This window comes from Dermacentor albipictus, chromosome 4 (genome assembly GCF_038994185.2).
Source record: "Dermacentor albipictus isolate Rhodes 1998 colony chromosome 4, USDA_Dalb.pri_finalv2, whole genome shotgun sequence".
Classification (NCBI taxonomy): domain Eukaryota; kingdom Metazoa; phylum Arthropoda; class Arachnida; order Ixodida; family Ixodidae; genus Dermacentor; species Dermacentor albipictus.
The window spans coordinates 31337680-31351358 of NC_091824.1; the positions used below are offsets into that span (position 1 = coordinate 31337680).

At 46.9% G+C, this 13679-nt stretch overlaps 3 protein-coding genes across 6 annotated transcripts in view; 1 reads left to right on the forward strand and 2 right to left on the reverse strand.

Annotated features, from left to right (window-relative positions):
* LOC135900150 (cytoplasmic dynein 2 intermediate chain 1) overlaps positions 1 to 13679 on the reverse strand; it is a 120295-nt gene that overhangs the window by 93228 nt on the left and 13388 nt on the right. The window lies entirely within an intron of this gene.
* The window catches only part of LOC135900151 (uncharacterized), a 104924-nt gene that overhangs the window by 43702 nt on the left and 47543 nt on the right, over positions 1 to 13679 (forward strand). The window lies entirely within an intron of this gene.
* Positions 4739 to 6361, reverse strand: LOC135900148 (mitochondrial import inner membrane translocase subunit TIM44). The gene has a single exon (XM_065429593.2). It carries the CDS (start codon positions 6270 to 6272, stop codon positions 4878 to 4880), a length of 1395 nt encoding a protein of 464 aa, XP_065285665.1. The 5' UTR covers positions 6273 to 6361; the 3' UTR covers positions 4739 to 4877.

Genomic DNA, 13679 nt, shown 5'->3' on the forward strand with positions numbered 1-13679 from the left:
AGCGCATGCCTGACTTCACACACTTGTTTAAAGTGCAGTAACACTGGGTCGATACGAGACCAACAAGACGTTAACGCCAACGATTGGCCGCCTATTCTGCACTATGTCACGGAGACCATTTGATCACAATAGAATGACGATGACACAACTGACGGGCGCGAGTTCTCGTAGCGCGACGGGCTTCCTTGTCGATGGCACTGATAAAATCAGCGTCCCGACCATGATCGTGCGAACGAACCCCACGCGATCAGCCATCGAACCGACAACGCTATAGCTGCAGCTCATTCACTTGTACATATAATTATTCGTGCTCAAAATGCATTGACATGCCTTCGAAGTTGAAATGCAGAAGCTTCAGTCCTCAAGCTGTACACAAGAAGTTTGAGCCAATGTTGATCCTGTTTAGTGAAGGTTGGGTTACGCTTGACCCCGTCGAGTTCGTGCATCCGTTACCGATGGACCTGAACCTAAAAAATAAGCAGTCAGGACAAAGGAAACCGTTCTTATAGTTCAAGTGTGACCCTATAGCGATATATCATCTACTCTTCGCTAGGCACGTACACAATAAGCAGCAAGCGGCAACACAACACTGTGCCAACATCTTATACTGTGGTCACTGTTCCCGAACGCTGCCGGTTGCATTTGCTACGTTGATGGTGGGTCTGTACGTGTTGTTATGCTGACGCATTTCTTAATTCCAGAGAAGCACTGTTTACCTCTGTGTCAAACGGGTGCATTCGGTACAGCAGCATAAACTCAGTCAGTTATACCAACGGTGTTAGCGATGGCATCCAGGTTTTTGCGAGAGAACTACACGGCCTATGAGTGAGAGCTTATGCCGAGCACAGTTTTCTCTTTTATAGCAAACTGTAAGTATATGATGAAGCTAAACAAAAGCGAGAATCGGTAATAACAGCCCGTAATATATGTGTCTGGATCACATTTGCAGTTGTTTAAATGGCGTGGCCGCTCGTATTGATTCGTCTCAGGGTGGAACAACGCGGCTCATATGCACAGATATGTATGTTTTGCTATGTTTTGAGATTATTTCATATCAGCAAGGCAGTGTTTCCACAATATATCTGAAGCTAACAGCTATCTGAAGCCGTAGATGTAAACAAATGCACCACTTTCGCAAATCCGACGTGGAAGGCTGCGTTTGAAGGCTTCTTGAATATGCGAAATGTTTAGTGAATGTCTAAAAGGAATATAGAAAGTGATGTGCAAGCACAGACACCAGCGACAACAAACTCCAAGGCAGCCACGTTGGCAAACGGAACTTTGCGCGCCTTAATCGGGTGCACTGTTAGCCCAACAACGCGCTCGGGCCTGGTCACTCAGTAGTAGATGAGTGGATGATATGCTGCCCCGGATAAACCATTAAGAGGAAGCTTTAGCTCAGGCCCTACTCCGATGCAGCCTATTCAAATACATGTAAAATGCAAAAACGTTTTTCTGAGATAACCCCTGGACCGATTTTAATTAAATTTGTTGCATTTTAGAGAGAAAGCTAAATTCTAGTGACTGCTGAAAGCAGAATTTCGATTTAGGGCCTGAATTTCGTTTAAAATATTTTCAAAAATACAAACATTTGAAAAAAGTAGAAGCCCATTAATAGATCTGCATCAAGAACCGATATCACGGTTCTGTAATTGGCATCAATTAGATCATTAAAAGTGGACAAATTCAATGTCATTATATATCTTATGCAAATTTGTTACATTGTTTACGAAGGTTCTGCAAAAGCTGTATTTCCATATATTGAGATTTATGTGTAACATACCAATTTTGTTCGCTTTAGGTGTACTATTAGATGCAATTCACAGAATTGTGGTATCATTTTTCGTTGCTGAGTTACAGAGTTGTAAGCTTGATAGTTTCGTTTTCTGAAAATGTTTCTATTTTTGCTAATTTTTAATAAAAGATGACGACCTAAAACCAAAATTCCATACCAACAGTCATTAGATTTGAAGTTTTATTGTAAATGCAATAAACCTCGCCAAACTTGGTGCAGTGGTTGCCAAGAAAAACGGATTCTCCTTTTACATGTATTTATGTAGGAGCACCCGAGCTAAAGCTTCCTCTTAACAATTAATCGCGATCCACAAAACACACAACTGACGGACATTCAACATAGGTGCAGGTGCACAAATCAACCGGCGAAATCCCCGGCACCCTTCCAAAATGTTTCCAGCAATGTGCAGCAGAGGACAACACAGGAACATGAAAAAGGCAAATTGGCCTAGGCCGCACTGCCGTTGGCAGCCACGCCCGTTGGCGCGGCCCAAGCCACTTGCGTGAAGCGAAACTGATTGCAAACTAAATGCGCGTTTTGAATAATGATCACCAATCGTGCCCCAGTACAAGAGCTCGTGCGCAGCAAAAGACCACCACAGCGACCGAGCCATCATAGCTGATAAAAACAGCTAGTCATGACTTATTATTGCAAGAGCAATTATAGATGGCTTGCATTGACATCATCCTAGCTACCATGTTGGAGGACCAGCACGATGAGAAACGGTCATTGACGTCACATACAAGCTACCTACACACAAAACTCCAGACGCATTCATGCTGTCACGGCACTGAGAGTGCTTGCGCAGCCCACGAGAAAGGGTTAGAAGGTGTCCAGTGATGCGACAGACGTGCAGTGAGTTTGCCTGCAAAAATCGCTCAGCCAAGTGGACACAGATTTCTGCTCTGTTCACTAGACTCTGCAATGAAGCCAGGGTAGTGTTCTGCCTTCCATTGCTTGGATGAGTATTGTGCACACAAGGGATAGCGTCTCTGCAGAGCAGAACCATGGTGCATACACTGCTCTGAGCAGAATGGAGAGCACACTTCACGCTACAAACACCGACGCTCTTTCTTCAGTTTCATTTATGAAATGAAACCACCAAGGCCGGATGCCTGCATCACGCCTCCATTGTGAGAAGTGTAGTAACTGCCAGGGTGCTCTTCCTGCTGTGTTGCAGCAGTTGCCTAGGCATAATGTATGGTGCCACTATATCGCTGCCAAGTTCTATTGGAGCACTGTCTAAGGAGCTTTGGCACAATGCTAAACCAACTATCGCTTTCCTCCGCAACAAAACTGCCAAATTTTTTAGAAAGACATCAGATTTGTGTTTCATTCATGAAATGTTCTGATGCAACGAAAAAAAAATCTTCCATGATGGCTGTATTCATTAGAAGCAGGCTCAACACAAGCAGCATGTGAATATGGCATGTGATGGAAGACACACGAGAAACTCAAACCATAAGGAAATTTACGGTCATATTACGTTCGTTGTAACTTCTTTTGACACAGAAATATTATTAGCCATGCCAACAATTAAGCATAAAGCTTTGATAAAAAATTTCACTTACACATTTTAAATAACATTTTAATATGGACTGAAACTTCAACAAGCTATAACAACGGGCTGTAAACGATATATTGCTGAATATTACATTAGAATGTATGGCGCTGATGAAATTATGTTTAATGATACTGCCATACGTAGTCTGCAAATTTCCATATTTTGTTTCACGTTTGACAATTCATCTTTCAATATTTATGACCAGAGAAGCTATTCATACCGAAAATATGAATTAGCAATGCAAAAAAAAAAGAAATGCATGTGGCTTACTGAACGTGATAACCGGGGAAAAGAAATTACGACAAAATAAAACATGAAATTGATCAAGGTGCCTCAAGATTACATTATTATAGTTTGGTAAAAATACAGCTACCCCTTAAAGGGCCCCTCACCAGGTCTGGCCATTTTGAGCTAACAAGTGCCTTGTATGAAATGCGCGCTAATGATCATATCTGTTAAGTATTACATCGCTATCGCTACATGCCATGGAAGGAGCTGAAATTGCAAACCGAATGACTTTTGCCCTTATTCTCGTGGGTGCCACACTCCGAGCTGGAGAGTTGAGTCAACCGTACAAGTGCACCTACGTACATGGCAGTTCTGTGACGTCATTCACAGTGGCACGTGACTTTGAGAATTATTCAAGGCAACATCAGTTGTTTATATAAACTGTTCCTTCAGTAGACAAATTAAAGTTTAGAGAAATAATAAAACACACAAACTGAATGTCGACGTGTTCTTGTTTTACGTTGCACTGCAGCAAGAGGGATGTACTTCCGTTTTGACTGCTCCTTCTCACGTCATGCTGTCGTGTGTGCAGACAACAAAACTATGCCATTTTCTGCCGTGTTCCAGCACGCGACCATGTTCTGTGATCCGCTCGTGTCTTCCTCGGTATTCGCGTAGCACTGACTTATACCCCTAGTCAGGTGTACTCGTGCACAGCGCAGCAAAAAAAAGCAAAGAAAAAAAAATCAAGGCGGGGCCTGCGAGGTATGCATCATGCGATCCTTGAGCTCCACTATGGGAGAATGCAGGGGAAGAAATTTCGCTAGCGGAGGCTAGATGGGGCAAGTGGAGAGGCTGTCTCTCCTGGTAGTGGTGCTCACCTGCTGAAGTCAAGGTTCGCAGCAGTGAAATATTTCTACCTTGGCTATTAATGAAGCAATTTGAAAAATTATTGCGACAGAACGCTCCCTAGAGGGCACGTAACAACTTCCAACGTATAACCGAAATTTGCTAAGTGACATGGTGAGGGACCCTTTAAACAAAAGTTGATCTTGCATGTGTAAGCCTCTGGTGGGGAATCCATAACCCAAAATGAAATGTGACATGGAGCATGATTGTGATGTGTTGTGGCTCTCGCATGCCACGCACGATGAGCCACCAAAATTGTGGTATTATTTCGAGAAGCAGTACTGTACACACACACAAACTATACTGCATAGATTGCAATCAGTCCTAATTGAAAAAAAAAGAAAGAAAACAAAAACAAAGTGTGCTACTACCAACAACTACTCAAAGCCACTGAGCTGACGAGGAAGCTGACAAGTCCATCAGCTTCCAGGCAGCCTTGGGATCAAGCTCATTCTGGTCTCGGCAGAGCACCCAGGCATGATGTATGCGCAGGATTTTCTCTGGGTCGCCTTCAACCACTTCACCTTTGCTGTTCCGCACCACGTTGATCTGCTGCGATTGAAACGTAACAATAAGTACAGGTCCCTGCTCCATAATCTTTCCCATGGCTAGATCCACGTTCATCACATCGAGCACTTTGGAGTCGTAGTGATAGCCCAGCTGAATGGCCTGCTTGATGGGCGTGCTGATTACGTTAAAGGGCGCGTCGTGACACCAGTCCCGCAGAATTTCGAGGTCCCCTCGAACCATGGCCTCCAGCAAGTTGGGGATGATGTCAGTCTCGCACATGCGCAAGAACTCGTTCTTGTCGAAGTTCGGGTCGGTCTTGCAGATCTCGGTGAGCACCTCGGACAGCTCCGTCTTCTGGAACAGGCCGCCGAAGATGTCGGACACCTTGTCGGTGAGCGACCGCGAGGCGCGCACCAGCGGGTTGTCGCTCTCGTCGTATCGCGTCTTCAGGTCGAAGAACTTGTGCACGTACGGGTTGTTGTCGCGGAAGTTCTGCCAGCTCTGGGACCAGCGGGAGTCGCGGTGCAGCTCGACGCCCGTCGCCTCGTCGTTGGGGGCGACGACGCGGGCGTCGGCCTGACCGAAGCCCAGCTCGGAGCGCTTCCGCAGGGTCTTCGGCGCCCGGTAGACGCGCGCGCCGGCGGCCGCCGCTTCGTCGATCTCGGTTTTCACGGCTTTTATGCCCGAAGACACCGCTTGAAACGCACCCGTCTTGCCGAGCTGATCGCTTTGCTTGGCTATCGTTTCGGCCGCCGACTTGGCCGACTTGGCGAGCTCTTCGGTGAACTCGCGACTCTTCTTGCCGATGTCGCTTTTCTGCGCTTCCTCGATGCCTTCCTTGATTTTCTCCTTGAGCGACTCGAGCTGCTCCATGATCTGCTGCGAGCCTTTCGCCGTCTCCGCTTCGATGTTCTCGTATTTCATCCGGGCTTTCCGTAGCGCCTCCGACTGCTCGAGTTTCGCGGCTTCCTCGCGAAACTTCTTTAAACTTTCTTTCATCTCCTTGTTTTGCACCATTTCTTGCTTTATGTTATCGAATACCTGCCCGAAGAAACCTTTCCGCTGCGAAGGCGAGCTGTAGAACCTAACGGCGAGAGAATCACGAAATAGAGAAGTGTTTACATTGCCGTTCCTGAGGAGGTGGATGGAGCAGATGTGTCGGAAGGCAGAGTTTGTTGAATTTAAACAGTACGAAGATCGGGGAAAACGCAGTACGCGAGAAACACTGAGCCATGCTTGCGGCATGGCGAACGCCATTTTTGCCATTGGCGTGATTTCCAACGTTGCTGGTCAAAAGCGGGAACGAGTCGCTTTTAGCGAAACTAGCTTGATTTCGATTTCGTTCTCTTGTGCTTCGCCGACTTACTTTTAGTTCGCTAGGGTAGAAACTTCAGCCGGTTGGTGTAGAATAGCTGAAATGGTAGAACACAAGCGTTTAAACGAAATACATAGAGAGTGAAACACACAGAGAAATATACAGGGAATGACGAAATACACATGTGTATGTGCTCATGTATACACCGACATCTATGACGTGTTTTCGGCTCCCAAAATCGCTTCCGCCGTAGTCAGCTAGCAAAAGCATAGCCTTTAAGATTCGCATTTAAAATTCAGAAGGCGCCACCCTATGAAGCGTGAATTTGGACACCACCTATTTGAATTATTTTTGGCCGGCCCTGGGCGCACGCTCGAGAAGCGCCTCCCCGCATAGAGTTAATCATAGAGTTTTATATAACTAGAGGGAAATTTGGCGCTGCGATCGTTCAAGCATCGTGGGAATGATGGTATTGTGCCTAGAATACAATTGGCTAGTGTACCGTGCACCAACGTTCAGTTTCGCAGCTCCCTATGCGAGCCCATTGGCCGACGTGGCCGAAACGGGTGTCACTGAAACTACCGGCGCTGCAGTCGCGTCTTTCGTCATGCGCCGCGCGTCGTCTGCTCCTGCTGCGACGCGTCGTTTGCACCAAGAGGCCTGTAAACGCTTATCCGTCGGTAAATGTAGTTTAGATACGCAGTCTGAGTTTTGTGACAAACCTGCCGCGCGTAAGTAACGGGGACTTCACGGTGTCTGTGCACTATCGGCGCTGCAGTGACATATCTCTCACGCAGCGCGCATCGTCTACTCCTGCGATGTCATCTCTGCGGTGGGTCGTTTTCCCCAACTGGCCTGTGCCGTTTGCTCTTTGACGACTGTGTTTTGGCTGCCCTAACAATATTTTATGCCAAGGACCTTTGAATGACATGTCTAGCTAGTCTTTAGAAGCTGCAACTACACCGCAAATGAGAGGTCGTGCACTGCGAGTCCGCTTTTCAACCAACTTTTTCCCTATAAAAGCGCTACGGTGCTCCCTTCAGCGGGGGCTTTGTTTTTTGCTGCTTATTCTTAAGATGTGTATTCATTAAAGACGGCGAGCGCCTGTGCAGACGTAGGGACATTAACGCATCACGCCCAGCAGTCGCTTGAGACAACGCTGTGGTGAATTGATCCACCCCCGTCAACGCTTCGCCTAATAAATTTAATTGACACATGTATTTTATATAGTTGTCCGCGGATATTATGGGACGTGCAAATGAGTTGGAAGTGATCTGTGAGCAGTGACAAGGACGAAGTTAAATACTATGAACATATTTATGTCAAAGCTTAATTCATTTTCTTTTTGACGAGCAAAACAAACACAGTGACACTTTTTATTTACTTTGTGCACAAAAAAGTAATTTTGAGCTACTTTTGCTCAAAGCAATTTTGCCCTCTTTCTGGCTGCTTGCACCTGCTCTGTCAGCGAGTTATCGACGCCAATCAGCACAGGTTATATATGAAATAAACTATGCTAGCTCACCTGTCCATATTTGTGCTTGAGCAAATGGTTGCGTACACACTTCAGTGCATGTGGCACATCACACAGGAAATAAAGGTACGCGCTCTCAGGCAGGCATGGATGTGGATTCTTGTGAGAAGGTGAGGTTACGCTGCCGCTGATTCCCATCTGCTGCCACATCGAGCGATTGTTCCCAGCCCCGTCACTGACTACGGCGATCACCATAGCACCATGTTTATGCAATTGCATTACTGCTTGCAACACCAGCTCTGCTAAAATCTTGCCAGGCGCAGCACCTTTCGTGGCAAAGGTGGCAATCGGTTGCACCCAGCTCTCCAGAAGTGGTACGAACATCAGCACGAGCGCATGATCTGCAAGTTGGTCAGTTCCTTCATTTGAAATACCACCGTAGTCCACAAAACCATGAAGTTTGAAGGTTGACTTGTTGAAATCGTACGCCTGGCGTAACTTAATTTCATCCAAAATCAGTGTGCCGAATTTCTTCCCATCTGCTCTGTTGCCCAGCTATTTTCCAATAGCTTCCATACAGAGAGGATTGAAGCATGGTATTCATTTCAGTATTTGTGTGAGACGGCTCAGGGAGGGCAAGGGCAGCATCTTCATGCCGGACAGAAGCTTATATGCTCGAGGGCTCGCTATCCTCAGCATTAAGCAATCCAGAAGCCAGTCCGCATTGTACCGCGCGCCACACGGAGACTTTGCTTTCAACTGTTTAAACGATGTCATAAATGCAAGTCGCTGCAAAGGCGGAAGTTCGGCCAACGCTTCCTCGATTCTGTTATCGGGCATTTCAGAAAGCCTTTTCTTCAGAGCCAAAATTTCCTTCTTTTGCTTTTGATGCGCAGCAGCCGCCCTAAGCAGCCCCTTCTTCACATTGCGTAGTTTCTGATATCGCTTGAGCGTTGCGCTCGGAGCCTTAATGCTCAGTCGAAGTTTCCTCTGTAGACGAAGACAACGCGCGCAGACTAGTTGCTTTGTAAGTACATTGCACTGCTTGTGATGCATATTATCTGATGTCGCCGTGTCACGCTGGGCTGCTTTCACGCCCGCACACATGTTCAAGCTCTCTGCTTCTCTCAGGATTCTTTCCACACTTGCAATGCTAGTCGCAGCTCGAAATAGCCTCTTGTGAATTTTGCTGTAGCCGTTTAAGTACCATCCTCTTCAAGCACAACAGTTTTCATTACTCGCAGATGCCCGGCTACCAGTTGCCTCATATAAAATACTCCACATCACTTCTGTGTTGCGTCGTCCTCAAGAATTTCGAACTTCCAGAGCGCAGAAGGCAGTGCCACGTACGTGAGATCGTTGAGCGCAAAGTGTGTAGCGCATATTTCTGAAGTTCCTTCTTCCAAGCCCAATAGCAGGTTTGAAGTTGAAGCGCTGTCACTACAAGCTTCGCCCGATGTAGTTGCCGGCACTTGCGCTCGTTCTTTTGGTGGACGTCGCTTTCGCTTCCCATTTTTTGGCTTTGAGATGTGCTCAGGCAGCCCAGGAAAGAGCCGAGGAAGGGCGCCGGGAGCAAGCATCCATTTCCCGCGAGGAATCATTATTTCTTTGTTACCCACAACATGCTTGTAGTATTTCAAAATGTCGTCGTCCTCAAAGTGGCGTTCACACACTTTTGATTTGTTTGTGAGGCGTTTGTCTTTTCGGTGTAGCATGCGCTCCCAACTTTTAAACTATCCAGCGTCTTGCGGCGGTGCGAAAAAATGGTGACCAGCGGCATCGTGTCTAAGGCCGCTCGTGCAGCCGGGGGCAAAACAGCACGGCATAGGGAACTTCTTGCTGTCATGAGATGCGGAAACGCTTCTTCAAGAAGCTTTTCAAGAGAGCAAATCGCGACACATCACACAACACCTACAAAACGGAGAAGGATAGCGACTGACGGTGCAGCGCAACACATATGAAACCAGAAGTGAAAGCAGAAGTCAAGTTTCAAGTTCCTTACCAGAAACGCACTTACAATACGTAGCTCAGATATCACAATATTTCACAAAGAGGTTCAAAATTAAGAACTGTGAAATAACTACTTCTCAAAATATAAAACAGGAACTACCAGAAATGACGCAACTTCTATCAGAAACGAAGCAAAAAGTGACGAAAGACTAGGGTGCCTCGATGCCTGCCCGCCGCGCCGCCGTTCAGGGTGGTGACAGCCTTTGTACCGCTCCGCGCCGCCGTTCGGCAGACGCGCCGCCATATTGGTTCGACGTTGCTGCCCGCTGCTCGTGTCTCCCGTGCGGTCGACGAGTTGGTGAGGCGGCATTTTCGTGCTCTCGTGAGCAACCGACATTGAAAACATTTTCGCACACGCTCTTGCAGTGTAACAGTATTCTTATCGTCCAAAAACAAGAAAGGGGCTGGCAGATGGAATGGCACACTGTGGTATAAAATTTTTTAAACAGGGTTGAAGTACCTCAGACAGGCTGGCCAACGTTTCGATAGGTGGACCTATCTTCGTCAAAGGCGGCCTCGTCATCCTCGGCGTGTTAGTTTTAAAGGGTTAGTGCAGTGACGTCACGTGCGGGTGTTGTCGCTGGCGGCTGGTTTTAAAGAGAGAGATTACAAGAGGGAACAGGCGCTGTCGTCCGACGTCTGTGAGCCTCATTCTCAAGACGAAGGGACAAGAGCGTGAGAGTGGGCACGCGGAGAGGAAAGAAAAGAAATAGAAGCAGAAAAAAGGGGAAAAAGGAAAAAAAGGAGCGGGGAGCCAGGGCCGTACCAAGACACAACAAAGGGGGGGGGGTGAAAGAAAAAGAAAGAGAAAAATGAAATCTTTAAGCAATACGGGGGCTTGGGAGCGTGTTGGGGATGCGAAAGGTTAGGAGTAATTCAGGGGAGTCGTTGGCGGCATGTTTTTGAGGCATTAGAACGGCCGGTCAAGCAATAGGTCGAGTAATTTTGAAATAGTTAAGGTGGCGACGAGGAGTCTGCGGTGCAATGTGTGGGGAGACTGAAAGGCAGCGGCATGGTCTTTCAAGGGGCACTGCCCCACGCGCTTAACGTAGGTGTCGTTACGGCGGCATCCAGAAGGCGATACTCTGGGTTGAGGCGCCGAAAAAGGCATATTGACTTCGGAATGTGTTGTCGAGGGGGTTTCAAAAAAAAAGGACTAAAAAAGGGGGGCAGGGGGAAGGGGGGGGGGCGAAATCGGTATAGCAAACAGGAGGGTGACGCGTGCAGAGGCGGGCACGGGCACGTGTACATGGAAGGAGGGGATCGTACACTTGGTATAGACGTAAAATCCTGAAAGAGTACATTAAATTGAGTAGTAGGCAGGAAATTTTTTTTTTCTTTTTTTTCTTTTCCCTCCTCCCTCCCCTTTTTTCCTCCGAAATGAAAGAGTAGGTGAGGTTAAGAATTAAAGTTGGCTGGTGGGCTAATGTGTTTTGTGTATTGGTTGATGATATGAGAGTTTCAGATTTAAGTTACAGCTTTTAAAGATTCTAAGTTGCCGCGTGCCAAATTAATTCCTGTCGGGTGTAGGCAATTAAACTTGTGTATGAGGTATGATTCCGTGTACTTCCTTTCGCGAGGGGAACGGAAATTTGTTTGTAGTATATAGAGCCTTGCTTTGTCAAACATATGTCCATGTTCATTAAAGTGGCTGGCTACTGCTTTGGGTAAATTGTGTTTTGTGTCCGCGCGGTGACCATTGAGTCTTGTATTGATTTGTTGTCCGGTCTCACCTATGTATTGTTTGCTACAAGCGGCGCATTCTAGACAGTACACTACATTGCTTGATGTGCAGGTGAAAGCCGAAGTTACCTTGTGTGTGTAATTCGACGCTGTACTTTTTACTGTAGTAGTGGATTGAATGTGTTTGCATGTAGAGCACCTGGGGCGACCACAGGGATTGGTTCCCAACTTCTTCTTTTTCTGTAGTTTGGCGTGCACAAGAACATCTTTAAAATTAGTGTTGCGTCTGTGTTACGGCTGGGACTCTGTGATATAAGGCCGTGAACTGCTGTTAAACGCAGCAAACGAAACATGTGCTTCAAAGTTTCGAGGGAGCCTACCAACACGTGAACAGATAAGCGTTGTGTAATTTCTCAAACGGTTTTGTCAAAAAATTTTCCACCGTCCAAACGAAATAATATTGCGACAGTGAAAACTCAATTAACATTCCGACTCGCCAATCGCCTCTCCTTGTAACACCGCAGCGCTCTGCCAACATGACTACTGTGCTTTTTTACAACAGAATATGAGCTCTGTATTTCAGCCCGAAAGCATAATTCCACACATGCCAGAAATTTTCAGCTTCCGATGCGATTGGTGAGAATCCTGCCCTCTGCAACGATAGCTCGGCGGGCGCGCGAGGCGCTTCTTCAAACCAATATGGCGGCGCCGCGGGGCTGTCACCACCCTGAACGGCGGCGCGGCGGGCAGGCATCGAGGCACCCTACGAAAGACGCGATCGCAGCGCCGCTAGTTCGCGTGACCACCACTTCGGCCATCTCCCGAGCGGAGCTGCGAAACTGAAGTATGTCTAAGAACGTTGCCGTGCTCCAGCTCTTTTCAATGGACGAGCGTGGCGCTGCCTGCAATGAATGCCCACGATGGCCGGCAGATGTCGCGGTCATACGGGTGGGTGCAGACTGCGCGTGTCGTCTGCTTCTCATATCAGTTTCGCAGCGGTTGCGTTCGTTTCTATGTTTTGCGTTTTCAGTGTTATTACAGCGTTGCGTGTTTGTTCTTGGTGTTGTCAAAGAGTGAGTACGTGGCTGCTGTGTTCGTGTGCCTGTCATTATGATAACTATGCGGTGGCGGTGAAAAAATGCCGAAGCTATAGAGACAGTGCAAGGAGAGGATCGACCTCCTTTGTACCGTTGTGTAGGAGCGGTTACCGCTCGAACAAAGGGCGTGTATACTTGTTCACTCTACCATCTGATACGAAGCGGTAGCAGAATGGGCAAGAATGATCAGGAGAACAGACAGAAGGCTGGCACGAACTGCTGTGGTCTGTGAAAAACATTTTCGAAAACAGCTTAGTCGAGCGCGCGTTCTCTATAACCACGAAGGGCGTACGTTGTCCACGAGATTCCCCGCGATGAAGCACGCCTGAAACCCTACGCTATACCCACGATATTTCCTGAGTATCCTAAGCATGCACCTTTTTTTTTGTGAGTGCCAAGGAAGAAAAAAAAAACAAGAAAAAAAGGAGCAGTAGTGCATTGACCTACTATACTGCAGGTTATGTTGCACGAAAGATCATTGCCCGAAACTCTTGACCACAGTGTGCAGGCTTCGTTTGCGTAAGTAAAGCTGAAGCTAGTGCCGACGCTGCTTCATATTGCACTACACATTTTAACAATGGAGGCCTTGTCTATCTTAGTCACACCTTCTCAACCGCTGTGAAGTCGCTTTTACTGTGTTCTTTAGCAAAAGCAAGTTACATGTAGCGAGTCTAGCTGATTTTCCAGGTCAGCTGCAGACACTGGCTTTTCCACAACTAGGGTGCCCAGAGCATGAAAAACCAGCTTTGACCGCACTTGTTTCTATGTTTTCTTGAGGTTTCGGTTTTTTGTAAAAGGCATCAACAAAGAGAGTGAAGCGCAAAGGCAACGGCAGAAGCTCCTTAAACTGCGGCACTGCCACTAGATCTATCTTCTGCATGTATGTGTGCATTATCTCATCTAGTGGTCTTATGCCTGCGTTTGACTGTTGTTACGCTTGAATAAAATTTTTGTTACGCTTAAATTAAAGATCTGTTTCCTATTTTTGTTTACGTACATTAGACATAAAAGGAAATCTGCAAATGTTTACAAGTTATAAAAAAATGCATAGTATACAGAACACCACAGTCCACATTACAGGCTAATTTTTTTAC

Excerpts from the sequence above, each read along its gene's own strand:
- LOC135900148 (XM_065429593.2), bottom strand. The coding sequence starts at position 6,272 with ATGGCAAAAATGGCGTTCGCCATGCCGCAAGCATGGCTCAGTGTTTCT.